This window comes from Bactrocera latifrons, unplaced genomic scaffold (assembly GCF_001853355.1).
Source record: "Bactrocera latifrons isolate USDA-ARS-PBARC rearing strain unplaced genomic scaffold, ASM185335v1 scaffold_96, whole genome shotgun sequence".
NCBI classification, from domain to species: Eukaryota; Metazoa; Arthropoda; class Insecta; order Diptera; family Tephritidae; genus Bactrocera; species Bactrocera latifrons.
In genome coordinates, this window is record NW_017537667.1 from 758390 (window position 1) to 785962 (window position 27573).

The window sequence follows — 27573 nt, forward strand, 5'->3', positions numbered from 1 at the left end:
AAAGAATTAAAAATATTGCAATATTGTATAAAAAAGGCCACAAATAAAAAGAGATAATAAAATTAAAATTTGGTTTTACAAATACATACTATATAAACTGCAAAAAATTACAAAGCGTCCTTAAGTTGTTCACAATTAAAATACATATATACATATTTTATACAGAAAAATCATCCGTTTGTGGTTAAATTTTTAAAGATTGTAAGATAAATTATCTACACAAGCCGTGTTTTTTGTGCTGTTTAAGATAAAGAAAAAATCATCCCCAATTCTGGCTATTTGCTACATGAAAGCCAGCTTGACGATCGCACTACAGGCAGATAAAGGAAGAAATCTTTGGTAGGGGATGATGCTATGACTTTGTATTTAAAAGGTGATATAAAAACATTTTTTTTTTAAATTTGTACATATATACTTATACCCAAACACATAAATATATAAAAATATACATATAAAGGTACACTTGGTATATACAAATTTCAGCAAAACCTGAACCTCTTATATTTTAAGAGATATAAAAATCAAACGAAATCACTTGCTTGGTACTAACCTAGTCCGAAACGTTTTTTGATTTTCTTCAAGATATGCAGCTTTTTGTTGGAGATGCGATGATTTGGGCACTCCATGACGACAACTTGACCACCAGGTCCTGTGCTAGTTGGCATATAGCTGTTGGCTTGATTTTCTGATAAACCCATGGCGTTATTTTTTTAGTTTAGTATATAGCAAATAATTAATTAACTTTGGTGCAGTGAAAGCTTGCGACGGGAAAGTTGCAAAACGTTTAAATTTGTGTTAAAACAAAAATAATTTATTAGATTAAATAAACACTGTCGTAACGACGGTTTGGTATGCAAGTTACTTTAGGTATAAACACTAAAACAACAACAGCAACAATAAATGTTGATTATTTGCTTGTTTTAAGTTTTTGTCAAAACATTTTGTTTAATCGTTTGGCTTTCAATTTAGTTTTTAGTTAAATATTCTTATTTTAATACAACTTGTTTTACTTCACACAATTTTTGTATTATTTTTTAGTTTTTATGCAGTTTTCTTATAACTTTGAATTGTTACGCTTTTCTGTTAAAGCTTTTCAACATTATACACGTCTTTTTACTAACACGCCGTTCGTTTTTTCCACTAAAAGTTATTTTAACGAGAAGTTTCTCAAACTCCTTCTATTATATTCGTGGCTTTTAATGATGGTTTACGGCTTCCTGTTTGAAACGCAAAAGTTTATATGCTCCTGAGCGGAAGCAATGAATATTAACTTAACCGAGCAACAACAATGCGCTTTAGCCGCAGTGAGTATGCTTCTAAGTAAAAGAAGTTGTTAACAGCGCAAACTAACTAGCGTACATAGCTTATAACCGCAAGCAAGCAACGAAGTCAAAAAAGAAAACCGAACGAGCATGCAAGCTGCTAGCCAACGACCGAATGTACATTTAGGTTGCTTCTTGCGAATCACGCAAAAGTCGATCTAAACCGTTTGACGTGAGAATATTAACTGAATAACCCCGACGACGTCAACAATTCCTGCCAAAGAAAGGCCAGGTCAACATTGAGCGCTCTTTGTATGCGGCTGCGGCAGCAGCTGAAGACTTTGTATCGCACTCATGCAACCACTCGTTCACACACTCACACACTCACTCACTCAATACAACTTTGAACTCGAGCGCTTGAGTGCTTTGCTCACAACTTGGGCCGGGAAATCAGGCAGACAGGCGATAAGCAGTAGATAAACAAATGTGCGACAACGAGCTGCCGAGTAGAAATTTTATTTTAAATATATAAGCGATAACACACACTGTATACCCACTTTGATTGTGTTTGTAAACTAAGAGCGCGTTTGTAAGGGCAACTTTATGGCCAAACGCCCGAGTGACTAACTGCTGCTGGCTTTTTGGCTGTCGCTTGTGTGCGCGGACAGGCAAACCTGACCGGCACAACAACAATGCAATATATGTGTTGTTTTTGTTGTTTTATTGTTGATGGCGTCTTCATACGCTGGTAGAATGGCAGCTGTTTCGTTATTTTTACACATTTTCTGTTTATTCTGCATTCGCGCTGCGCGCCGACTCAAATCACTCAAGCTGTTTGCACGTTTACGTTTAAATTGTTGTCGTTTATGTGCATATGTATGTACTCACAGCACAGTGCAACTATCTGTCTTAGATTTGTGGTTGTTGTTGTTTTTTACCTTCATATGTTTGTTGGTTGGTAGTTATTGGTGTTGGCGGTATTGATGATGGTGGTGGTGGTGGACTCTTTTGCTTCCTCGCCCAACCGTAACCGCGATGTGCACCGGTGCAAAAATTCAATTGCGAATAATTCCGTTTCGATTGAGCGAGCATTTGTGCTCAAAGATAATAAAAATGGCATAAAAAAGTCCGTCGTTGAAATTGTGCATTTTTCATTTTGACGCTTTTTTATTTATCCGCTTTAGTTTTGTGTGTGCGTTGCGCTCATAAACAAATAATTGAAGGCGAAATACTCTTGCAAATTGAAAAATGATTTTGCAAGGATGAGTATTATTACTTTTGTGGGAATCGGACTACAGCTATTTTGGGTAATTTCCCTATTTCGCGTAAATAATGGTAATGGCTGATTGAGTTATGCAAATGGCTCAAGGTTGCTCAAAGTAAAGTTATTTGCTCGCAAGTCAAATATGTTTCTTTAAATAACTGCTGCTGACACCACTGCAATGCCTAATTTATATATATTATGCATGTATATAGTCCTGAATTATGTTTAACACTGAAATCAATGTATTAATTAATAAATTTATATTTTACCGTTAGAAAAAATATACCAGTATGTCGTAATGAAAATAAAAAAGGAAAAATAAAAAAGGATCGTCAGATATTCACCCTACCTCTTAGATAGGTAAGTATAAGTAAGGAAAGTATGTTTTTTTATATTTACGAAAACATTTTTATAATATTTTTAAATATTCATACATTGTATGTGTTTTTATATTTTATTTTTAGATTTCAGATTTTATTATTTATTAGATAAAATGTATTTTAAATATTTTTCCCCTTAAGCGATGAGTTCCAGCAACTAAAGTTAGTTGTACAGTATTAAAAACTCCAAAACTGCCGAATTAAAAAAATATAGTATTATATCCATAAATGGGAATTTTAAAATACAAATATTTTACATTACCTGTCTACATTTTTATTTTGAAAGTCTGAAGTTATGTTTGTGGGAGACCAGGCTAGAGAAACAAATTTTAAAAATATCAAAAGTATTTTATTTGAAAAAATCTCAGTAGTTTACCCTTTCCACTAGTTTCCTAAGAAGTTACAAAGTAATAACAAAAATCAAAAATATGATTTTAAGGGATGCAATGACGTTTCTTAAATATATATAAAACTAATGCAAACTGCAGTGTCGTTGTCCTCTCTACAGTAATAGGTACATACAAGTACATAAAACATTCACAGGAAGAAATCCAAGCAGATGTTTAAAGATTTTGTGGGAGTAGGTATTCCATAGTAGCATAATACAACACCAACAATCTATAATGCCAGCAAGTAAAAATATGGACATTGCACACATGTACTTCAGGCAATAAGAAACGAAGAACAAACGAAGTAAAGCAGCATACACAAAAATCTACAAATTGTTGACATGTGCGCTAATACATTTAAAAGCATAGATACATATGTATGWATGTAAATATAATGTATAAGTAGTTCACCAGAATTTAATATATTTAGTCAAAAAAATAGCTAAAAATTAATGAACAGCAATGTTAACACTCAATTACAGAAAGGCAGTATTGAAAAAATAAAACATAAAAACAAGAAAAAAACCTTAATTCGGTTGCACTGAAATTATAACACTTTTCACAAATACAAAGATCCCATACATCAACTTGATTTTGTTCGATCCATTTGTAAGACAGCTATATGCTGTGGTAGTCCGATGTAAATAATCTTCGAAGAACACTGTTGTCTCCAAGTTCGTGAAGATATCTCGTAAAATGCAAAAGTTTTCCATACAAGGGCTGGATTTTGTTCGATCAGTTGATATGGCAGGTATATGCTGCAGTTGTTCGATCGGAACAATTTCTTCGAGGATTGTACTGTTGATTTGGAAAATAATCCATACTAAATTTCGTGACATTAACTCGTAAAATAAAAAGGTTTTGTCCTTTCCAAGAAAAGAACGTGTGCAAAATTTCATAGTGATATCTGAAAAACTGAACAAAAGTTCGGATAGACAGACAGACAACCGAACTTAGCTCACCTTTAGTTAGTAAGAACCTAAAATGTTCTAAATATAGTAATGAAATACATTCTTCAGAATTAAAAAAATCATATTTAGAGGTTAATCTGAACTAACAATAGAAGATGATGAATAAAATAATTGTATTTGAATTTTGAATATATATTTACTATATGTATTACATACGGCTTATAAGTTTTGTGTGGATCAACAAGATTATAAATACGAAATTTGAAATGAAGTCGAGATCTTCATATTATTGGACAAACTTGACCGCTAGGCTGAGAGTTTTTATAAAGACCTCTTGAGAACACGACAACCTATCAACAGAGATTGTTATATGGCGTTATTTGAATATTTGATGAACGAAAACACCGAAATACGGTTCATTTGAAAAAAGTGATGTTTTATCATGAATAATAACTATATATTGTCACCATAGACTGGCCACCGCCAACTTTTTCCGGTTTTCAGATCTATAGAGAATTCTTGCTGGAAAAAAAATTTAGTGACAATTAAGTAGTAATCGTAGAAACAAACAGGAAATCATACTAAAAAATGGTAATGGGAAGGTTATAATCGCTCTCGATGGAAAAAAATAAATAATTTCTTAAATCGATACGAACTTTTAGCCTGGCTGGTATATAGAAAACAAAAAAATACTCTTTCGACGAATTTCACTCACACTAAACCCTTAAAGATCAAAATAAAAAACAGGGCTCCGATCGATCTAACCAGGAACTTTGTACAATGGAGGAACGCAAGCGAAATAGCTATTGCTAACTAATCGTTATTCAATTTTAAACTTCTATCATACAGCTTTAAAATTGCTGTTTCACAGTGTAATTCTTCATTACACTGTTTCAATATTTTAACACTAAAAACTTCGACACACTTCAATTTATAGCCAAAAATCCTTACATACGCTTATCAAAAGTCAAACAAACCGACAGCCGACAGCAAGCTGATATTTTCCTAAGCGATGAGGTGAACAATCAATATTTAAACTCTTTATTTCGAAAGAGTTTTGTCATTATTTGACTACATTTTTTTCGGTGTGCTTGTGGTGATAAATTTACACCTGGAATTTGCAAATACTCAAAAAATAAGAGTAAATAAAAGCATTTAAAGGAATTGACACGATTACAAGCAGCACCAGCAAGCGCATTAAGGCAAGCCAGCGACAAGCTGACAGACGGTGGTGCCAGCGAACAGACTGCTTGAATGAAATGCCGGTTTTGATAGGGGTAAGAAGCGGTCGATTGCACGACATTCACTACATTGCTGCGCTATGGCACGCAAATGAGAAATGAATGCCACATGCCAAGCGAAGGCGCAAACAGAAAATACAGCAAGTTGTACGACTTGTCTTGCTAGCCTTTCCGGGCACCATGGCTGCTCTAAAGGTGGTCGTGTGCGAGCCTGAAGTGCTTTTGTTGACAACATTTTCATGAACACATCAACACATACATTTACAAACATATGCATTGGTGTAGTTCATATTTTATTTGCACAACAGCTGACGCTGCATCCATCCCCAATTTGCCAACTAGCGATCGTCATCTCCATCATCATCATCATCGCCGTCATCTTTGGCAACACACACACACACACTCGTACGTAGAACGAAGTCGAGCTGCAGCGGAGACACATGCTTTTTTCTTGCAATTTGTTTTTTTTTTTGGTTTTTGCATCTTTGATATTAAAACTCTAAATGGTTTTCATTAAATGAACGCTTGTGTGTGTGAGTATTTGTGGTTGGCATTTTTTGCAAAACGTCATGCAGGAAGGAAAGACAGACAAGACGGAAGGAAGGCAGGAAAAACAGCTGCAATCTGCATTTGCTAGTAATTATTGCAACCCCCAGCAGCAGACGCTGCTACAGGAACTAGTAGGAGTATTGCGAACGGACACGCGGACCGATGGACAGACAGAAAATATTTGCAGTTGTCAGCGTCTGCAAAGCTAATGACAACGAAAAAGTGGTGTGCATACGCTAAATTAGACTGGAAGCGGGTTCAGCGATTCTAAATTGATCTATTTTTCAAAATTATGTAAGCTCTAATTAGTATTTACTTAGTGCTCACCTTCCAAAGGATTTAAACATTTTATAACAGTATACTAAAATAGTGAAAAATAACAAGTACTTTGCCTCAACGCCCGATGACGCAGAATCGCAAGCGAAGATTTACGAATACTGTCAAATTCAAATTTTTGTGTTGTCCCGTAGACGCCTTGTCGCCTTAGCTTACAGCGTAACATGCGACCACTATAGAGCAGTTTTCTCGAAGCTTAAGCGCAACCCGAAGGATTTTCTGCGACGAAGCTTGGATACACTGATATCAAGGAACCATCGAAACAGTGGAACCGCGAATCTACTTCAAGGAATATCAAAATTGTTCCATCGTTCGAAAAGGAGATACCTACCGTTTTCTGGGATTCAAAAGTAGTGATCAACACAAACTGAAAAATGGACAAAACGTTTGCACGGCTCCACTTTGCCAAATTTTTAGGTTGACTTGATATGAATATGCTTTTCTTCCATGACAATGCGTCGACTCATGTCTTCGCCTCCATTACGAACGAATTAGGCAACGAACTGCTGCCACAATCACAATATTCTGAGGATAACGTTACACTAAACTTTTTTGAGTTTTCGAAATAGCAAAATATATTTATTTATGTGTGTAATTGGAAGGTCCTAATATTTTAATAGATTAATTATTAATAAAATTATTTGCAAAGATACCGAGAGAAAATCATTTTCAGGCACTCTTTTTCGGCAAAATCAATGTTTTCATAACTATGCAGAATTTTTATCGTAAATTGATAAAAATATTAATATGTACACATATTTGCCTAGACATTATCGAATTCAAACGTTTTTAGCATTGGCAAATATTTTAATTAATCAGTTTGCTATTTACAAAACTAATTAATCATAAGTACCCATGTACATATATATATATGTATAAACTTACTTATCACAAATAAAAATGTCAATCGATTTCTGAGTAATTTTGATAAACTTTTGTTTATCTGTATAGGTTGATATACTTTGGTAGCGTAAGCTATAACTTACTATTATTTTCCCATTTTTATTAATACATAGACATTTTTACATTGTGCCAAAAAAGCAAACAGAAATTGTAATTAAGTAACTTGGTAAATGATATTTAAAAAAAAATTAATTTGCTAAGTTAGTAGGACTGTCCTTGATGCCAAAATGAACGCGATCCGTAAACCAGTTTGTTTACAGCAGCTGCTTAAGTCGGTACACCTTATTAGAGCGTTTACAATGAATACAAATATCGAACAAAGAATTTGTCTCAATTTCTTTATTTCAACGCGGAATCGTTGCGAATGTTGGAAAAGGCTTACGGTGATTCAAGTTTACCGGAAACACAAGCCTACGAATAATACAAATCATTCAATGACGGCCGAGAGGTCATTGAAGACATGCCTCCTGCTGGACGACCTTCGACCTCTTAAACTGATGAAAATATTAAAAAATTTTTGGATATTTCTCATGAATCCGTTCGAATGATTTTAGTGTTTTTTTTTTTTGGTTTTTGGGGTATGAAACACGTTCTTACTCGACTCGTCCCGATAAAGCTGATTTTTTTTTAATAAGAGTATGATTTTAACCGAATTCCAACCGAAAGTTCAATGAATAACATCGATCAACCACCATATTCACCAGATTTGACTGCGTGTGATTCCTTCTTGCTCTCTAAACTGAACTGTTTCGAGGCAAAAGTATATTACATCTAGTGGGGATTACTGTGAAGGCGATATTGATGAATAATAAAACATTTTGCGCTTTAATTACAATTTCGGTTATTTTTTTGTCACAATGTATGTCTTTCTTTCAAAACTTTTTACGCTGAATAAAAGTATTATGGGTAATCAAAAGAACCCAACTATTTTATAAAAGCATATTTTGAATGTTATATTGAATAAAAATGTATATGCAAGTAATACAAGTATTGCTGAAGCCCTCAATTTGTTAATTCTAAGACTTTTTCAAGAAATGCTACTGAACGATTGAAGAAAATCGTCATCTTCTCCGATGAGGCTCACTTTCATCTCAGAGGTGTGATTTTTGGACTGGTGAAACCAACGGCCCGGCCCATACTTCTTTCGAAATGAAGCTGGTGACACCTTTACTGTCAATAGAGGATCGATCGATGATAACCAATTATTTATCGCGGCAATTGGAAGAAGTTGATCTTGACAACATCTGGTTTAAACAGAACGGATCTACGTGCGACACTGCACGTGCAACAACCGTATTATTGCAAGATAAGTTCGGAGATTCGATAATTTCAAGAAATTTTAGCATTTAATGACCTTCAAGATGTTGTGATTTAACACCACTAGACTACTTCTTGTGGGGTTATTTGAAGCCTCTTATCTTTAGCAATAAACCATACTCTTTTCAAACTTTAGGAGTCAATATTGAACGTGCTGTTCATGACATACGACTTAATTTAGTGGAAAAGTACTCGCAAGGTGGGTTCATCGAATTCGTTCGTGAAATCGTGGATTCGTCATTTGAATGTGGATATATTCACAACTTAATTGTATCCATTGTACTGTAAATATGAGTGTATCGACAACTTATCACAGAAATTTGAAAGCATGAGGTTGAATTGTAGTATAAAGCATAAGACCTAAAAAGTATTCTGATATCTAAAATGATTCTAACGTGAAATTTCAAAATACTTGCAACTTCCTAAACAAAAAATAGAGTACTTTCAGAATCGGCTGTGGTTGATTAAAAATTAAATAATTTTTTCCGCGATAGTTAAAGAGAACTTGAACATATATCGTTTTAAAGTAACAAGACGAAGTGGGTTCATATTGAACTCAGGTATTACATAACCATTTAGGAAGAAAATATATATTACTTCCAAAGAATAAAATAAAAATGTTTTAGAATCTTGAACGTTGCCATTATTAAAAGGTTTCAATTATGAAATTTAGAAAGCACATCAAAATGGTGAGATTGCATTATTCAAATGAGTATAACTTTAGAAGAGATTCCAATTCAGCACTGAGATCTTTGTAACCATAATATTTATTTAAATACAATATAATTCAAATACGAATATATGATTTAACCCGCTTGAGGTATTGTCTTCGTTGACTTTTTTACCGTTTTCAAGTATTTTCCGAACCAATTTTTCAATTACAGCTGTTATATACTTATAAAAATATATATATCTATGGATAAATGTATATGCCTCAGGTATATAACACACCAACAGAAATGCAGTAGTTGATGCAACAACCAAAGGGGACAGTTAATCGACTTTCAAAACTACATTAACAATCAAAAGTACCTGTTCATATCCCATAGAGTTTAAATAAATGATGCTTACGAAACAATACATGTATAAAAAATCTATATATTCAGCCAAAAAAAAAAAGAAAACAGTGCAACATTGTTTTATATAAAAAAAGTCCTTAAAATCAAAAGGCATCATAAATAACCGATTTTATTGCTTTGATTTTGAGTATACAAAAAAGTGAAAAAGCAAATTGAAGAAAAAGAAAAAACACCTTTTCAATCTTGCTCGTTGCTTTCCAATACCACATACAGCAACAATTCTTCAAACTCAGCACACAGCTAATAAGCAAGCGAGGAAAATTGAGTGCACATTAAATATCGCAGGATACTGTAAGGACAAGTCACGCAGGTAAAATGCGCCTGCGCGCATTACTCGGCCAAATGCTCGCACTCAAGCAAGGGCGAAACGGCAATGATATCGAAGGTTTACAGGTAAGCGTAAAACAGATATTGGCTGCTACGCATAGCGGCACATCTAGATAGCCCTGCTGACCGCCAGGACAAGCGATCATTTGATACGCACGCATACAAACACATAATAATCATATAGAGTCGACATATGTGCGCCACGGTGTGTACTCGATTCGTCGACTGTCGGGAGCAGGGAGTTTTTCACAATTATATGCGAGTTCGAGGTATGTATAAGATGGCATACATACACACCTTTGCCTTTGAGGGTGTGTAGGCATTCTTCTTAACATAGTATGCGCCTATGCGTGTTGTTTTTGCAGTGCATTTAACATTTGCGCATTGGCGTTTACAAATTCCACAAACACTTCACACAGCGCCGTTAGAATTTCATATTTGCTTTTCTATTCTTCTACTATTTCGTATTTAATTCGTTTTGGTACTCATTGATGCTGCAGCATAAACATACAAAGATAGGTACAACATTAAAACCATACAGACAATTATGCGTATTTATACGGAAAGGACATACATGTGTTTCGCAATGCTAGAATTTTCCTTCGAATATTCAAAAATACCAACACTCGAAGAATTGTGTATTTGACATATGGTAATGTTCTAGGCTTTACACAACTGTGATCCTGCGTATAAATAAACACAGTCACTCTCCTTACAGACACAAACAATGAGCGACCCCATGAGTGCCCCCAAAAATAGTGGCTTCTCCAGTTTGTCCTGCGTTAGGCATCGACGTACATATGTACAGACATGTAGATACAACATATTCATATATTTTCACCCTCATAAAAATTTAATATTTTACGAATTTTAAATTTCATTTATCTTCCATCGACAGCAGTCGCCACAGCAGCATATGTTTTACCTTATACAAATACAAATTTGCTACACTTTCCTGCCATTTATCTTCATATGCAATGGTGGTCTAATGAAGTTGCTGGAAGAAAGTAAAAACAAAAAAATTAAAAAAAAAAACGCGATTCGGAAGGGAATTCGATTGACGACGACGAGCCGGATATTATTTATTTAGCGGAACCAAATACACGTGCAGGGTTTCAGAAATGATCTCAAAGTTAATTTTGGTTTTTGCTTTGGTTAAGCTAGTGAAAGTTGCAATGGAATAGGCGGTTCATTCCAGATAAGCATCTTGCTTGTGGAATTTTAATCGGAAGTATATTGATTAAAAAAAACAATTGAGTTCTAAAAGCGCCTTTCGACGATGATCTTTGGCCTCAGTAAGGATACGCGATCAAATTAGAAAAACTTAAAAAGGCGACTAAGAATTTACTTCCTTTCTTTAGCAAAAGTTCCGCGTAATAATTTTCTTATTGTTACATCAATTTGCTCGAGTTTTGAGTCCAGAATATTATTGAATTTTAGTTCATACTTCGGGTGTTTTTCTAATCGGCACATTGGTGACTTCTATGCATCATTTCAACAAAATATTCATTAGTATTTGAGATATGCGTCGTTTTGTGAGGTTCTAGAAATTAATTCCTCGATTTACAACCGGACATTTTGTACTCTAAAAATCAAAGCTGGGGAAATTCCTTTAGGTAGTTTAAGGTCAGGTGAAAAAAAAACATTGTATGGGGTATTTTGGGGAGGAGAAAGACAGGTACATTTATGCATTGCTCAGGTAAATTTGAAAACGCATTTCCAAGGAATTTTTTTTTAAATAATAAAATATTCCTTTGGTTTCATTGAAGTGGATGTGGAGTAAAGTTATTTGGTTGAAATCAGTCGGCAGGTCCCAAGATATGTGATTTTACCTAAATGTGAACGATGCCACGCCCATCGTCAAATTTTTGTAGCTTAAGTGGTATCATATGTATCTATGTATGTACTTTAAGCCTAGGGCGGGGCCTGACTTTTTCTTTTAATTTCTTTTAATTGTTACTGCGATACCCTGAGCCGAAATACAGTTCCCTTAAATGCGTTTTGTCGGTGTGGCAGTGGTTAAATTCTTAAAGCTTGCACAAAGAGATGGACGGACGGATCATTTATATACATAACCCTATACCTATGTCGATTAGTGTAAGGTGATCCAAACATCCGTTAGGTGAACAACATGTTACAAAAGTATAAATATAGAAATAAAGGAATGAAATATATTTAAAATTTTATTCATGGATTTCTATGTTAGCATTGATTGTTTTCATTACTTCGAACATGTCTGTATAATAACTTTAGGCATGAACTTGAAATTTTGTATTTTTGACAATATTTTATTTAAAAATTTCTTTTGTTCAAAATACATAGCTCCCTCTAAAATGGCTACTTTATTTTGAAATATGTATATTTGAAACTTTACTCCTACCCTCTGGAGGGTAGCAGGCTATCGAAGAGCTAAATGAAGGTCAAGGGTCCTTTTGTTTCATATAGTACATATGTACATACATACGCATATACGTATATACATATATTTATATACTATGACGTGGACGGCAGAATTATCTCACTTATGTACATATATACATATGTATGCATGTCCAATAAACTTGAAAAATTTGTTTTCATAGATATAAAGTAGCCAATACAAGTTCTTCCTGAACGTTTCCGGAATATGATTTTTTTATGTAGACAACGGTATACACGTGTAGATTAGGAGAGCTGGTGATGCTAACCATTTTAGAAGCACGTAAATTGTCGCCGCATTCCAATAGAAAATACGTATTTACTGGAAGCGGAAGCACCAATATGCAATCACAAACACATCGAAGCCAACAACCCCCGCATTTAGTAAAGCAGCAAAACAATATTACACATGTTCACACCAAGAACACAACAACAAAAACATCACAAAACATATGTATGGCAATTCATATGTATGTATGGACGAGAGCGATGAAGCTGTGGTATCAGCACAATTTCGCCGATTGCTTAAACTGTTTATTATATTTTATTTACGTACTATGTATGCACATCTGCATATAAAACATTTTTTTTTTTTTTTTTTTTATTTTATTTTATAAAAGCTTACATAATAATACAATTATTATACAAACTAAGAAAATACGCAGCACTAGCATCATGGGCTATCGGCCGGATATAAAACATAATTTTGTCAAATAATGTATTTGTGTTTTGTGAATAAAAATTTCCAATTGATATTGACTTAAATATATATACAAATCTAATTGGAATTCCTCTCGACAGACTTACCGATTTTGCCAGCGGTCTGCCCCATGACTGCTTTTATGGATATTTATTTAACACTTTGTTTTTATTACACCATTAGCACTTGCATTACTATTCACAGTTTTATGTAAAATATATTTAACGCTAAATTATAGATTTATTATTTCATTTGCACTATTTTGTAAGACCAATTTTACAAATACGGAACCAGTACAAGAAACTAGAGATAACTTGGCATTTCATGCAGAGCTGTGTTGCGTTGGATCATTGCTGACTGCGGGAGCGCGGTAACGGCCGATATAAAATTTTACTAACTCAGTGTTTTCACATCAAAGAAAATAATTATATAGAATTTACTTCCTAAAAGTTCTTAATACATTTTAAGTATTTCTTTCATTATATGTACCACAATTAAAATATTAACAATATTTTAGTAATATTTCGAAGTAATTTATACTTGTATTGAAACTACAATGGCGTATAATATTTTTTTTTTAAGTTCTGTTTATTTCGGCACAATATATGTTCGGTGTCAATTCACAGTCCTTAATCAAATAAATTTTCATACCTAAACGCGGAGATGTTGAAAAATAGTATTTTTACAGCGCGGTAAGAAGTAAAGTTGGCTGCAAAAAACAAACATATTGTGAATTTTTTGAAGGAAAAAGTTCTTGTCGCGCTACTTTGAACGCTTGTACAAATGGATATACATAAGTACAATTAAAAAAGTAATTCGTTTGTATTTGCTTTCTTTTGTACTTATATTAGGGTTTATCATTAGTGATGCCGCGTCGCCATTAACGCTAAGCTGTTAAAAATTCAATACCTTTGGTTAGGTACGCCAGTAAGCCACATGCGCAAAATAAATATGAAACACAGCTTGACTGTATAAAATGCAACCCTATATTTTAACACTTTACGACACTGTTTATTTGACATAATTAACAAACGTCAATAAGTTTTCGCATCAAGCAGTAAAAGTATAAATTCAACATAAATTAAATAATATTTCATTCATCAACACCTCGAGTTAAAATAACGCAAAGTCGTGTTAAGCGGCTAATATAGAAACGGTATTGAGTGCAGTTTTATTTGCGGAATTAATTTACTCAATTAAACAATGGCGGATCCATTAAGTCTCCTACGGCAATACAATATAAACAAAAAAGAAATTATTGAACGAGATAATCAAATAATCTTTGGTGAATTTTCGTGGCCAAAAAATGTGAAAACAAACTATTTGAAATATGGGTAAGCAATTTACGATAGTAATCTCTCTTCCAAATATTAAGTGCTGATTTTTATTCCTAGGTCTGGCAAAAAAGGGGCACCACGCGAATATTACACGTTGGAATGTTTACTATATCTACTTAAAAATGTTATGCTGCAGCATTCGGTGTATGTGCGACAATGTGCGGTAAGCAAAACATTTTTTTACATTTTCTTTCTTTCAATAGATAAGATTAAAAAATTGTTTAAAAAAAAATTTCAGGCGGAAGATATACCTGCCGTTAATCGTCCTGATCGTAAAGAGTTACTTGCCTATCTTAATGGAGAAAACTCAACATGCGCCAGCATAGACAAAAGCGCACCACTTGAAATCCCCACACAAGTTAAGCGGCCTGCTGATGGAGATGCACCAGGAGGCGATTCACTCGCAAAGAAGGCACGCTTTGAAGACACCCAAGTGCAAAAAGTGCGTGAACAACTGGCTGCGCGTTGGGATGTCAACAAAAAGGAGACCACTGTTAATATCGACAATATCAAATCGCTCTCAGAAACGATGTCTGTGGAGAAAATTGCTGCCATCAAAGCAAAACGATTGGCCAACAAACGCACCACCATTAAACGCACTGACAATGAAGATGCGATGGCTACAGATTTACGTGCCATACTTGATTATGATGTAGATTCAACGAAACATATAATAAGCCGCGAACGTCAATGGCGAACGCGTACGACTATATTACAGAGTGCGGGAAAGATGTTTGCTAAAAATATATTCGCTATATTGCAAGGCATAAAGGCACGTGAAGAAGGGCGAAATAGACCGGCAGCACAACAAGCTATCAAGATGCCAGAACCGGCACGTATTGCGAAACCCCAACCACAGTTGACGCAGTACAATCGTTATGATCAGGAACGTTTCAACAGACAAAAAGAAGGTAAGCATTTGAATATGTGCATAGATATGTAATTTTTGTTTATGTTTACATTTTTTATTAATTTTTTTCCAGAAACGGAGGGCTTTAAAATCGATACACTGGGTACTTATCATGGTATGTCACTGAAATCCGTGACTGAGGGTTCACTTGCGCAACGTAAGGCGAATATGCCACCACAAATACGTAAGTTAATCACTTTTAGTTGAAAAAAGTATTAAAGTAATTATGTTTATAGCTGGCCGCCCCAAGGAACTTTTACCTTCAGCTCAAGCTCGACAAGTGGCACCATCGGCACAGAAACGCGTTTCGCGTACGCCTATCATTATAATACCTTCCGCTAATACCAGTCTAATCACCATGTACAACGCCAAGGACCTTTTGCAAGACCTGAAATTCATATCAACCGAAGAGAAAAAGCGTGCAGGTGGGGCAAGAGACAACGAAGTCTTGCTGCAGGTAAGTGTTCAGATTTATTCATTTAATTATATTTTAATTTTAATGCATTTATTCTGTTTTTTAACTTTAGCGCAAACGAAACAATCAAACTGTACCATATCGCGTTATTGATAACCCGCAAAAGCTTTCGGCTCAAGATTGGCAACGTGTCGTAGCAGTATTCGTAATGGGACCCGCATGGCAATTTAAAGGTTGGCCTTGGGATGGAAATCCTGTGGAAATTTTCTCCAAAAGTAAGTAGATCAATACATATAAATAAATAAATAATTTATAATGTATACACTAACTATGGTCGTCTTCTTGCAGTTTGTGCTTTTCATTTGCGCTTCAGCGAACTAAAACTGGATACCAACGTCGCAAAGTGGTCGGTGACATTGTTGAATCTTTCGCAAAATAAACGACATTTAGATCGGGCTGTTTTAATGACGTTTTGGGAGACTTTAGATAAGTGAGTATAATAAAATTGAACAAAATATTTTTAATAATTATATTTTACTAATGGTAATAATTTTATTTTTATAGATACATGGCGAAAAATAAGCCGGATCTTAGATTTTGAATGTTCTGTAAAAAGTCGACCACTAAATGCAGCGCTGATCCCTCTTTCACTATACAATTAAATTTCTTTTATGGAAGAAAGTATAAGGCATACGTTTTTTTTTGTGTCTTTAATGTTCAGAAAAAACATATATTAGCTAGTAGTGAAATTATTTTAAAATAAACTCGAAAATGTTATGTATTATATTATGTATATCTTCGGCTACTTGGAAACATGAGCACCTTTCAGTGCACAGTGTGCTGACATGATTGAATCGTTAAACAGTTCGCTTTGTTAGAATATACATATGTATGTACATATATATTGATTGAAAAGTCGTCGAAAATAAACAAATTTGACTTTATGAAAGTTTAGTACGCAGATTGCCTGTAAAATATATAGCGTTTGCTTCTGATTAATGCAAACCAAATAAAAAATTGTTTATTGTAGCTATTTAAACAAGAGTTGAAAAAAAAAATAAAATACTAATAGTTTTATAAACAAGAAAAGACTTTTATTTCAAATTAATCGCATCAATTTAAAAGTATTAGTGCAGACGATATACCTAATCAAAATGATTCATGGAATGCCAACATTATACAATATTCATCTAAATAGTTTATTTTAACAGCAAACACTTTTAAATACAATCTCAAGTGACCATTGTGGCAATTAAACAAAAATAAAAAAGAATACTTAGAAATTATTTTCAGCATAACCAAGACGTATCAAATTACTAAACGCTGCAATCGTGCATTTCTTTTACACCGCTCCAATTTGCAATATAGGTAAGAACAAATGAAACGCCTTCTCTATTTGTTGTATTGCAACCAACATTTCAGCGAAAAGCGTGCTGATGCGCGTTTTTATTATGTCATCTGTTTCTGTTTGCGCGTCTAACTGAATGCCCGTCAATGTAGCAGCAAATCGATTTGTCAGGCCATTCAAATGCATAGTGAATTGCTTACACAGTTGTACAATGCAATCAACTTCATTGGCGGTGCTGTGATGTTCTTTCACCAACAATAACTCGGCGATTTTGTGAAGTTTATTTATTTGCAAGGCACAAGCTTCAGCTAACAGTGTAATAGCTTTGGCAAAACACTCCTGTACGGTGTCATAAGTACCGTTCACTGGTGCTGATTTAAACAACTCCAATGCTTGTCTCCAATTGCTGTAAACAAAGTAAAAGTAAAAAGATATACGCAAATTAAGCCTCAACAAAATTTATGTTTTTGATCTACCTTATTATATCTTCAAAATTTATTTGTAGTTCTGCATCTTCAATGGCGCTAATTAGACGCGTATTTAACTCTTCGACATCGTAGTCTCCATCACTTTCGCCCTCTAAATCCTCCAACTCCATCAGCTCTTTAACTTCAGCGATTGTCTCTTGCAATTCTTTAAGCGCATTGCCACTGACTGCATCCTGCAGCTTTTGCAACTTAAGCACTGATTCTTTAGATAATATTTCCAATGCTTCCAGGTGTACAAGACCGCAATTATTCTCGAAGAGTAAATCGAAACGCAGCATTTCGCGTGACTTTTCTAACTTCATCTCTTTCAAAGCATTTTCTAAGTGATCAGCGTCTTTTTTCGCTTCCTTAAGCACCTGCCGAAGGTTAAAAATTTTTTGTGTCTTTCAAAACTATTTTTAGATTAAAAAAGATAAGTTGCACAAACCTCACTCAGATTTGGTTTATCTTGTTCTAAGCCAAGCAATTTTCTCTTATTCATCAGTAGTGGATCATTTTCTTGTAATATGTGCATGGTTTTTTTTCCAATTCCTTCAAGTGTATCCAAACCCGTGTTGAGTACCTTCGACCCAAGAGTCGTCACGCCACTAACGATATTCAATCCGAAGGAAGGCGTTCCTTCTTGTTGTTCCTGAACCCTGTGCTGCTGGTTATCGTTTATAACTTTTTGCTCGACATGGTTATCGTCGTCTTTTAACTCACTGTGTTGCTTTGCGGTTTCGGTGGCTTGCATTCGTGCTAGTTCCTCTGGATCGGGCACGCCAATTACTTGATTAAGACCTTGACTCATTGTTGAGGTGATATTGCCAATGCCTTCAGAAGCAGTAGAAAGTACGGACGAAACTACGCCTCCAAACAGCCCACCCCATCCAGAAGTTGGCTTTTGCGTTGTAGTAGTAATTATATTTTCCGTTGTTCTTACCTCTGTTACCTTCCCTTTGTTCTTGTTAAAATCTTGTGTAGTTTCTTCAACTGTTTTCTTTGAGGCATGCAATAAGTTATTATTTTCTGCATTGATATTCCCTTTTGCAACATTGTCCTCCAACATATTGGAACCGGGTGTATCCTTAAAATTCTCTTCGGCATCACCCCAATCATCCCAGTCATCATCATCATTTTCATCCCAGTCGTTTTTCTCAGAGGCTGTATTGTTTATATTTTTTGAATCAATTTTGGTAGACATTCTATTACCAATAAGACGTTAATTTTTTACCTAGAACTTTTTAGAATTTTATTTACGTGTCGTTAAAGAGGATAATAATAGAGATGTAGATAAGTCAAAATCGATAATTTTCTTCAGTATATCGATACTTATAAAATCATTAAGAATTTTTTTTTAAATAAAAATGGTTAGTAATAGAGCTCTATGCGGATTACGAAAAATTCGCACCGTTTATTTAGTTTTTTTCTTAGATCTTGTTTTCAAGAACTTTCGACTCATTTTTTAGAAAATATATCATTTTAATACCATTTAATATGGCAATAACACGATTTTTTAAAATCACACTCAAAATATTTCAATAACTCCATGCAATTTGAATCAAAATAAATACAAATATTTGAATATCTATCTGACTCATTTTCACTTTTATTTCTTCATCAAAATTCTTCTTCAACACATTTTTGGCTTGTCTTTCTAATCTTTTTAATTTGGAAGAAGACCCGAACACAACTCAATAAACCAAATATTACAGAAAAATAAGTTGCTGTTTTTGACGCGAGTATATTTCAAATATATTTAGTTGAAAGTTTATAACAAAAAATTTCTCTTAACGGTGTGGAACGTTTTGTACTAAAATTGTTCGTAAGTCTCTTGTTTGCATATATTAAGAAATAATTTACTTGTACAGGTTAAAAAATCACAATGAGTTTGAAAAACGATTTTCGGTAGTTAAATTAAAAAAATATATGTACACCGTTTGCTTTAGGATCTGCATTTTTAATAAAAGTGATTAACTACTTTCCATTCTTTGATTGATTTGGAATTAGGCTCCACAGAAGCATCCCTGCTTTGTACATTTCATCGTTTCAATAGTTTTAGCAGTCGGCTGAATTCGGCCATTTTTCTTTTTCTTTTAATGAACGAGTGAAGTAGACGTTCGACGCGTTTCACGTTCGTGTGCAGAAAAATTGTGAAAACTTATTACAAGTTTTTCTTAATTATTAATAGTTGGTGATATTCAACTAGAAAAAACTATTTACTTATTAAAAGTGTTAAATATTTTCAGTGATAATAACTGTTTGAAATTTCATTAGTCTTACAAGTAACTGATGAAATAGTAAAAAAGAATATACATCCACAGACAAAAAAAAAAATAATTTTCATTTAACTGAGACTCTTAAGAGATAGAGAAAAGACAATTTAGTATTTTATTTGTTCTCGATTTCTATATACAATAGAAGCAGTGTAAGCAAGTGAGCACGTATTCGAGATTTTCCTAAACGGAAAGAAAGAAAAAACCAGCAACTGATTGGAGGGTAATATGAGTAATGCTATTAACCAAAATGGCACAGGTCTAGAGCAGCAGGTAAGTAGCGTGAAAGTTCTGAATTACAATACCTACTTTGATTTAATTCAATAATACTGCGGGCGGAGTGAGTGATTTATAAATATTAAATGTAGATTTTTAATTGTTCATAATTAAAATATTGATTTCATAACATTGTGCATGCACACATGCTGTCCTTTCTTTTTCCTAGTCGCATTCGTTACCGCTGACCGTTCGTTTCAACCCCTTCGTGATGCGCTCGTGCGATTTCATCGTTTCATTTTCATGTGGCATTGTGAATAGTTTTGGTTTTTTTCTTTGAATTTATTCTTATCTGTTCCTCTTGCTTATTTTAATTGGTTGGTACTTTTTGTGTTTTTTTTTTATATGCCATGTCAACCATTATATTTCTTATCTCATATTATTTCTTTATTGTAAAACCTTTGTTTTCGCTTTGTTCCGGTTGCTTGACTTGTGCTGTTCCATTCCGTTTCGTTCCGTTATATTTGAGCCGAGTTAAGTTTCGCTGACTTGGTTCTTTTTTTTTTTGTGTCTCTTTCCGGGGAATTGTTGCTACGCGTTTGTGTTGTGTCTTTGGGCTTTGTAATTTTTGAAAGTGAAGAGGTAGTGGGTGATTCTTATAAGTGTGCACTAATTTCTTTATATAAAGTGCACCACCAATGTATGTATAGTTCTTGTATGGCTTAAAAATTATAACCATCTAGTCTAGTAATTATATGAGAGACAACTAGTATTTATAGATTTGTATTATGAATATCTTTCTTCATTACCATCATTCATATAAACTCTATATAATTTGAAACTAAAATTTAACCTACATATATGTATATTCTCATACTTTGCGGTTAAATTTTAATAAGACTTTTTTTACAATATTATTTTCTATAAATTTTCTTATTATTAAATTAGCACTAATTACTTTTTGAGTGTGTGGATAATATTTGACGGTTTGGACCTAGAAAAATATGTTCTTTAACTTTCACTGTTTCTTTCATTCGTACGGCGCGAAGATGAACTCGCGCATTGTTGCCGGGCGACTTTGGCTCTGTTAGCATCATTGTCAACGTCATTATCGGTGTTATACATGGTTGTGAAATTTTGATTTGAACACCTCACCTACACATTTGTACACGATACAAAAGAACCTCTTACTATTGAATCTTAAATTTTCGCTACTTGTTATTAATGTTGCAGGTATTTTATAAACCTGGTGTCTGTGTATTTATTCGCTATTATTAAGCTTTTCGCGAGCAATAAATGTTATGGCACTAATAGCAAATAAATAGACGTAGTTTTTGTTGAGGGATGCTGTATGTGCGATCACCTAATAATAAATACACAATTACTCTTCTTGCTACAGTATTTTCCGTAAATGGATGAATTACTCAACGAATGTCTATTTTTTATGAATGACGTGGTCAATCGGTTTATTAATATGACGTCGTGTTCATTATTATTATTTCTAATTGCTATTAATCTCGGTCCTGATTTAAATTTGTAACTGTAATTTTGTAGAATACGATTGTGGAAATAATTAGAAAGCTGTTCTGTGGTTTTCGACGATCTGGCTTAGTTTCGCATATTCTAGCTTTACATTAAACTTTTGGTTGTTTTTGCTAAATTTTTATCTTAGCTTACCTTGCAGCGATGTTTTTGTATTTTCTTTTCTAATTCTATCAATACTTTCATATGAATATCTCTGTTCCTTATTTCGCTTTTCTTAGTTATATATATATATATTATATATACATGAGCACAAAGGTGTTTGATAACAAGCGCGTGGCCTCAAAATATGCTTCACGGGGTAGTCTGTAAGTATATGTCTATGTATGTACATTTAAATGTATGTTATTGGGTACCGTTTTTGGTGCGTAAGGTGATATTTTTTTTAAAGCAAATTAGAACTCAAAATTTAAATTCTTTATGGAGTCACAATCATTTCGATAAGCGGGTTCACAAGTTGTACACGCGAATAAAGTTTGAGCATAAGAAACACAAATTTCATTGTCATGTATTTTTGAAGGTTATAATTTGCGGTGTAATTAACAATAAACATTTATAACTACATGTAATTCTCACTAATCATTCAAAAAATAATGTTTAATATGCAAAGTTTAAAATTTCACTTCCCAAATAAAGCAAAAAATCGGTTTTTATTAAACGTCAAAAAATAGATTTTTCAATTTCGAAATCTCACAATGAAAAGCATTACCAAAAATGGTTGGAGAGTTAGTAAGTTCTTGTCAAAATATTACAACTCATACTCCCCGCCCCCACGTACTCCTCATTAACATGTTTTTTTATTTATATTTTATAATATATTAATTGGGAATGATTATTTACATAACTATTTAAAGGTTGCTGGTCTGGACTTGAATGGCGGCAAAGCTAATAATAGCAGCCCCATAACAACGAAGAGTTCATCCAATTCCGGCATTTATATTCCTCCTCATCTTCGCGAAGGTGGCGAAGGTGGCATTATCGCACCTAACGCTAATAGTGATAATCGCGAGGAAGGAGCTCCATCGACAAAGTACGAAGTCAGAGAACAGCGCGGCGGCGGAGAGTATCGTAGAGGCGTTGGTGGTCGTGGTTATAACAATTCCGGTGGTGGCTACGGCGCACGTCGCGGTGGTAACAGATACGAGGATAATAATAGCGGTGTTGACGGTAAGCTAACCTTATAAATTGGTTAATTTCGCCCCAACGTACATGTGAATTTCATTATCTGTATTTTTTTTCTTTAAGGAGACGGAGAGTCACGACAACAACGTGGTGGTGACGATTGGAATCGCGGAGGACGTGGCCAACAAAATACGCGAACATTTGACCGACGTGAAAACGGTGGCTATCGTGGTGGGCGCGGGCAAGGCGGCGCCGGCGGCGGTAGCAACAGCAATCGAAATAGTGAAGCTTTCGACGATCAAACTCAGCCACAACAACCACGCAACGATCGTTGGCAGGAACCAGAACGTCGTCCCGAGGACGCTGGGCAACAACGTAATGATCGCGGCGGCAGCGGTGGAGGAGAAAGAAACTATGGGGGGCGCTGGAAAGAAGACCGGCGCGCCGACATTGATTACACCAAATTGGGGCCACGGGATGAACGCGTGGAGCAGGAGCTTTTCGGTGTCGGTAACACCGGTATTAACTTTGACAAATACGAGGATATACCCGTGGAGGCGACGGGCCAGAATGTACCGTCTAACATCACATCGTTTGATGACGTGCAGCTGACCGAGATCATACGCAATAATGTGATGTTGGCTAGATATGATAAACCGACACCGGTGCAGAAATATGCGATCCCAATCATTATAAATGGGCGCGATTTAATGGCCTGCGCACAGACCGGATCGGGCAAAACAGCAGCCTTTCTGCTGCCCATTCTTAATCAGATGTATGAGCATGGCATAACCCCGCCACCGCAAAATAATCGCCAGTACAGTCGCCGCAAGCAGTATCCGCTCGGCTTAGTGCTGGCACCGACGCGCGAGCTCGCCACACAGATCTTTGAGGAGGCCAAGAAATTCGCTTATCGCTCACGCATGCGTCCCGCCGTTCTTTATGGTGGCAATAATACGAGTGAGCAAATGCGCGAATTGGATCGCGGCTGTCATCTGATTGTGGCCACGCCGGGTCGTCTGGAGGATATGATTACACGCGGTAAAGTGGGTTTGGACAACATACGATTTTTGGTATTGGATGAAGCCGATCGTATGTTGGACATGGGTTTCGAACCTCAAATACGTCGCATTGTCGAGCAATTGAATATGCCACCAACAGGTCAGAGGCAAACTTTAATGTTCTCCGCTACCTTCCCCAAACAAATTCAAGAGTTAGCTTCTGATTTCTTAAGTAACTATATATTTTTAGCTGTAGGACGTGTTGGTTCCACTTCTGAAAATATTACCCAAACCATTTTATGGGTATATGAACAAGACAAGCGTTCTTATTTGCTTGATCTATTGTCGTCAATACGCGAAGGAGTTGAATATTCCAAGGATAGTCTCACACTGATTTTCGTGGAGACGAAGAAAGGTGCCGACGCACTGGAGGAATTCCTCTACCAATGCAATCATCCCGTGACAAGCATTCATGGCGACCGCACACAAAAGGAGCGCGAGGAAGCTTTGCGCTGCTTCCGTTCCGGCGATTGTCCCATCTTAGTTGCCACCGCGGTGGCAGCTCGTGGTCTAGATATTCCCCACGTAAAGCACGTCATTAACTTTGACTTGCCATCTGATGTCGAGGAATACGTACATCGTATCGGTCGTACAGGCCGTATGGGCAACCTTGGTGTAGCTACATCATTTTTCAATGAAAAGAATCGCAATATATGTGGAGATTTGTTGGAGTTGCTTATCGAAACAAAACAGGAAATCCCCGTATTCCTTGAAGACATGTCCTCATCAGACCGCTCCCACGGTGGTAATAGACGACGAGGCGGCGGCGGTGGCGGTGGACGCTATGGAGGCGGTTTTGGCTCTCGCGATTACCGTCAAACGTCCGGCGGAGGTGGTGGTGGCCCACGCAGTGGCGGCGGTGGTGGTTCACGTAGTGGTGGAGGCGGTGGCGGATCTTATCGCAGCAATGGTAAGTTTCTACATTGTGTTAAGCGCATCGGGAAGTCACTACAATTGTTTGGTTTTTAAGTTTATGCTCAAAGCACAACTTTTTTTTATTGGTTATTAATGTGGAAATCTAAATTTGTCTCTTACATTTTCAGGCGGTAGCTCTGGCGGTGGTTATTATGGAAATAGCGGTGGAGGTGGCGGCGGTGGCTCCTATGGCGGCAGCTATTCATCATCGCATGCTAACTCAAACTCCGGTGGCCCGGATTGGTGGGGAAGTTAAATAAAACGAACTGATTGCGAATATCCGCTGAAAGCGAAAAAATACTAAAAAAAAAATATGATTTTATGAAAAGTAATGAAATTAATAACAACAGAAATCTAGAATTGAGAGAGTGCAGAGCAAAACACTATTAACAATAATGCGTACAGAAGACATTATAAAAAAAACATACAAAAAATAAAAAATACGAAGCAAAGCAGAATCAGAAAAGCATAAAAGGAAGTTTCTGAATATATTTAAATAAAATATATTAATTACTATTATTTATGTATAGATTATTAATTTTATAAAACAGCAAATATTAAAACATAAACACATTTACATACGAATAAGAAACATGCATCCCTCCCCACACCACAAAATGTAAACATACATATGTATATCGAAAGGGATTTTATACACTTTTATGAACCACAAAACAGGAGTGTATCCAAATGTGATTCTACGATACGATTTTCATAGTCACAGCTGAAAACTTTCACATACGGACACAGAAGTGTGAAACAAAACAAAAAAAAAAAGGGAAAAATAACGAATGTGGCACAATTGTGAAAAATCAAAATTGCAACAAATGAAAGAAATTATTTTAAATTGCAAATATAAATACAAGAACCTAAGAAAATAAGCATTAGCATATGTAACATGATCAATTTAAAACAAAGAGCACGAATGACAAGACAAATAAAAATTTTGAATTGGATGCATGAATGAATGATTTGAGTAGAACAAGTGGATACACAGTCCGTGGTCATTAGTTAGAACCAAAAGCATTGGTAATATAATGAATAAGGTGTGGTTAAACGGGCGTTTACTTCGATCTTATTCTAATCGAATTCGTCACGGGGGAAATACGAAAACACGTACTACATAATAAATCGAAAGCACTCACTCGATTGTAATAATAAAGAAATGCAAAACAAGCAAAATAACCCATTCAAAAAAATACAAATACATTTTTCAATTTAATTTTATTATTATTAAATYAAATAATGTAACTGTATTAAAACCACGAATCTGATAAAATCTTGAAAATGTAAACCCATATTACAAAAAAGGGATATGTATATGTAAAGCGTGAAAAAACGCGTTTTGAACAAAAAATAGAATTGTATAAAAAAAAGAGTACACAGCGGATACAAGAAAATATAGAAGGCAACAGCAATTTCAAATAGTTAATTACCACAAACCTACAAATACGATAAAAATATACATATATTAAACAAGTTTGCTAAATAAATGTACTTTTTAGCAAATGAAATGAAAGCAACTTTTTATTTATTGCGGGGCAAAACTTGGTATAATATAAAACGTTAACATTTCTAAATGAAAATTTAAAAATTCATTATTGAAATGGCATTTTCTAGTAATTGAATTTGTTAATCAATTCGATGTCTCTGCCCATCAGTCTGTATATACGCGAACTAGTTCGTCAATTTTCGAGATATTGATCTGATATTTAGCACACGTCCTTTTCTCCCTAAGAAGCTGCTAATTTCTCGGAATCGCTATAGCATATAGCTACCATACAAATTGAAGATCAAAATAAAGTTCTTGTATGAACTGTTTTGTATTTATGAATTTGAATATATTCATTTAAATAATTATTCATTAATTTTTTGACTTTGGTAAAGTACCAAACTATAGTTTAAGATAGTTTGCAATTTAAATGTAGTTGTAAATTTTATTACAATATTAAATAAAAAAATATTATGAACAAGTATAAATATAATCATAAATCACGAATATTACATTTAACTTTATTCTAACCATTAATACATGATCGTTCCACAGCTATCGTACAAATTCTCTAGAATTTAAACATCAGATTTTTGATTAAGAGCTGCATAGCCAACGGGTATTTCTTTTAATTCGGATTTAAGACACAAGAATTCGCCACCTATACACATTATCGTCGTTGTAATAGCATTTAATAGCCACCAACTAATATTTGAGGGGAAATTCGAATTATACCACCAACAGATAAGTAAATGTAGAATGTGGAATGTGCAACTGAAACGATATTGTTTGTTAAATAAATTACAAAAATATTGATTTTGCACATACTCACCTAAAATCTAAACACAACTTCGCACGTCGTACAATAAACCAAAGAGCCAAGGAAGCAATAAATGAATTCAGTACAAAAGCGAGAATTATGAGGCGTCCACCTGCATCGGATATATGTATTTCCTTGTTCGCGTTTCATTAATTACAGACATTAGTATGCGTTTATTGCTTTATTACATGACATATATACATACATGATATTCAAAAACATTATCCAATGTGTAATTATCACCGGCCAATATATTAGCAATAAACACCAACAATCCCAATGTAAAATAGACGCAGGATTGCATTGAGATGATCTGTGCTATGAGCAACATAGGATCCCATTGTGTGTTACGAAATGTACCCGCTTTCATAGCGTGGCACTCCTTATGCTCTCCTTGTGTCTTAGCAAATTCGATATTCAGTCGTTAAAATGCTTTAGTTAAAAAAGTAGGAAAATTACTAATATTTTCGTAGATGCACAAATAAACAAAATTGCGAATGACGAATGTCAAAAGTTGCTTTGCTTGAGTGTTGGCACAATCACCTGTTTTAAGGTGCTGCCACTTTGTTTCAAAAA

General features: G+C 34.8%; 5 protein-coding genes across 7 annotated transcripts in view; 2 read left to right on the forward strand and 3 right to left on the reverse strand.

Annotated features, from left to right (window-relative positions):
* Positions 1–13364, reverse strand: part of LOC108977864 (protein neuralized) — a 39325-nt gene extending 25961 nt beyond the window's left edge. Inside the window, exon 1 of one of the 2 annotated variants that reach the window (XM_018947822.1) lies at positions 13184–13364. In XM_018947822.1, the coding sequence (XP_018803367.1) occupies positions 13184–13208 (25 nt within the window). In that variant the 5' untranslated portion in view covers positions 13209–13364. Of the gene's footprint in view, positions 1–550; positions 946–13183 lie in introns of those variants that run through there. The other variant, XM_018947821.1, reaches the window with a different exon arrangement.
* Positions 13365–14083: 719 nt separating this feature from the next.
* On the forward strand, positions 14084–16789 carry LOC108977848 (parafibromin). The gene is made up of 8 exons (XM_018947783.1): positions 14084–14410; positions 14471–14576; positions 14652–15324; positions 15397–15507; positions 15560–15780; positions 15851–16013; positions 16087–16228; positions 16303–16789. Exons 1-8 carry the CDS (start codon positions 14280–14282, stop codon positions 16337–16339), a joined length of 1584 nt encoding a protein of 527 aa, XP_018803328.1. The 5' UTR covers positions 14084–14279; the 3' UTR covers positions 16340–16789.
* A 63-nt stretch (positions 16790–16852) lies between these two features.
* LOC108977850 (protein FAM114A2) lies at positions 16853–18850 on the reverse strand. Its single transcript, XM_018947786.1, has 3 exons — positions 18002–18850; positions 17563–17930; positions 16853–17492 (listed from the first exon to the last, which is right to left on the reverse strand). Exons 1-3 carry the CDS (start codon positions 18755–18757, stop codon positions 17081–17083), a joined length of 1536 nt encoding a protein of 511 aa, XP_018803331.1. The 5' UTR covers positions 18758–18850; the 3' UTR covers positions 16853–17080.
* A 332-nt stretch (positions 18851–19182) lies between these two features.
* LOC108977849 (ATP-dependent RNA helicase bel) lies at positions 19183–26199 on the forward strand. 2 transcript variants are annotated; one of them, XM_018947785.1, is made up of 5 exons: positions 19183–19378; positions 19975–20102; positions 22442–22754; positions 22833–24680; positions 24814–26199. In XM_018947785.1, exons 2-5 carry the CDS (start codon positions 20058–20060, stop codon positions 24939–24941), a joined length of 2334 nt encoding a protein of 777 aa, XP_018803330.1. In that variant the 5' UTR covers positions 19183–19378; positions 19975–20057; the 3' UTR covers positions 24942–26199. The 2 variants fall into 2 exon arrangements, with proteins under 2 accessions (XP_018803330.1, XP_018803329.1); XM_018947784.1 differs by lacking the exon at positions 19183–19378 and having other exon boundaries at positions 19845–20102.
* Positions 26200–26597: 398 nt separating this feature from the next.
* LOC108977866 (protein SYS1 homolog) lies at positions 26598–27517 on the reverse strand. The gene is made up of 3 exons (XM_018947824.1): positions 27203–27517; positions 27010–27131; positions 26598–26951 (listed from the first exon to the last, which is right to left on the reverse strand). Exons 1-3 carry the CDS (start codon positions 27365–27367, stop codon positions 26756–26758), a joined length of 483 nt encoding a protein of 160 aa, XP_018803369.1. The 5' UTR covers positions 27368–27517; the 3' UTR covers positions 26598–26755.
* Positions 27518–27573: the final 56 nt, after the last annotated feature.

What these genes read in the sequence shown, in the direction of transcription:
- LOC108977849 (XM_018947785.1), top strand. Translation starts at nt 20,058, where the DNA reads ATGAGTAATGCTATTAACCAAAATGGCACAGGTCTAGAGCAGCAG. An exon ending in GCACAGGTCTAGAGCAGCAG is followed by an intron (nt 20,103 to 22,441) that starts GTAAGTAGCGTG and finishes AACTATTTAAAG; the next exon opens with GTTGCTGGTCTGGACTTGAA. An exon ending in TAATAATAGCGGTGTTGACG is followed by an intron (nt 22,755 to 22,832) that starts GTAAGCTAACCT and finishes TTTTTCTTTAAG; the next exon opens with GAGACGGAGAGTCACGACAA.
- LOC108977866 (XM_018947824.1), bottom strand. Translation starts at nt 27,367, where the DNA reads ATGAAAGCGGGTACATTTCGTAACACACAATGGGATCCTATGTTGCTC. An exon ending in ATAATGTTTTTGAATATCAT is followed by an intron (nt 27,132 to 27,202) that starts GTATGTATATAT and finishes AACGCGAACAAG; the next exon opens with GAAATACATATATCCGATGC. An exon ending in AAGTTGTGTTTAGATTTTAG is followed by an intron (nt 26,952 to 27,009) that starts GTGAGTATGTGC and finishes ATATCGTTTCAG; the next exon opens with TTGCACATTCCACATTCTAC.
- LOC108977848 (XM_018947783.1), top strand. Translation starts at nt 14,280, where the DNA reads ATGGCGGATCCATTAAGTCTCCTACGGCAATACAATATAAACAAAAAA. An exon ending in GAATATGCCACCACAAATAC is followed by an intron (nt 15,508 to 15,559) that starts GTAAGTTAATCA and finishes TTATGTTTATAG; the next exon opens with CTGGCCGCCCCAAGGAACTT. An exon ending in ACAACGAAGTCTTGCTGCAG is followed by an intron (nt 15,781 to 15,850) that starts GTAAGTGTTCAG and finishes TTTTAACTTTAG; the next exon opens with CGCAAACGAAACAATCAAAC.
- LOC108977850 (XM_018947786.1), bottom strand. Translation starts at nt 18,757, where the DNA reads ATGTCTACCAAAATTGATTCAAAAAATATAAACAATACAGCCTCTGAG. An exon ending in ATAAACCAAATCTGAGTGAG is followed by an intron (nt 17,931 to 18,001) that starts GTTTGTGCAACT and finishes AACCTTCGGCAG; the next exon opens with GTGCTTAAGGAAGCGAAAAA. An exon ending in AATTTTGAAGATATAATAAG is followed by an intron (nt 17,493 to 17,562) that starts GTAGATCAAAAA and finishes CTTTGTTTACAG; the next exon opens with CAATTGGAGACAAGCATTGG.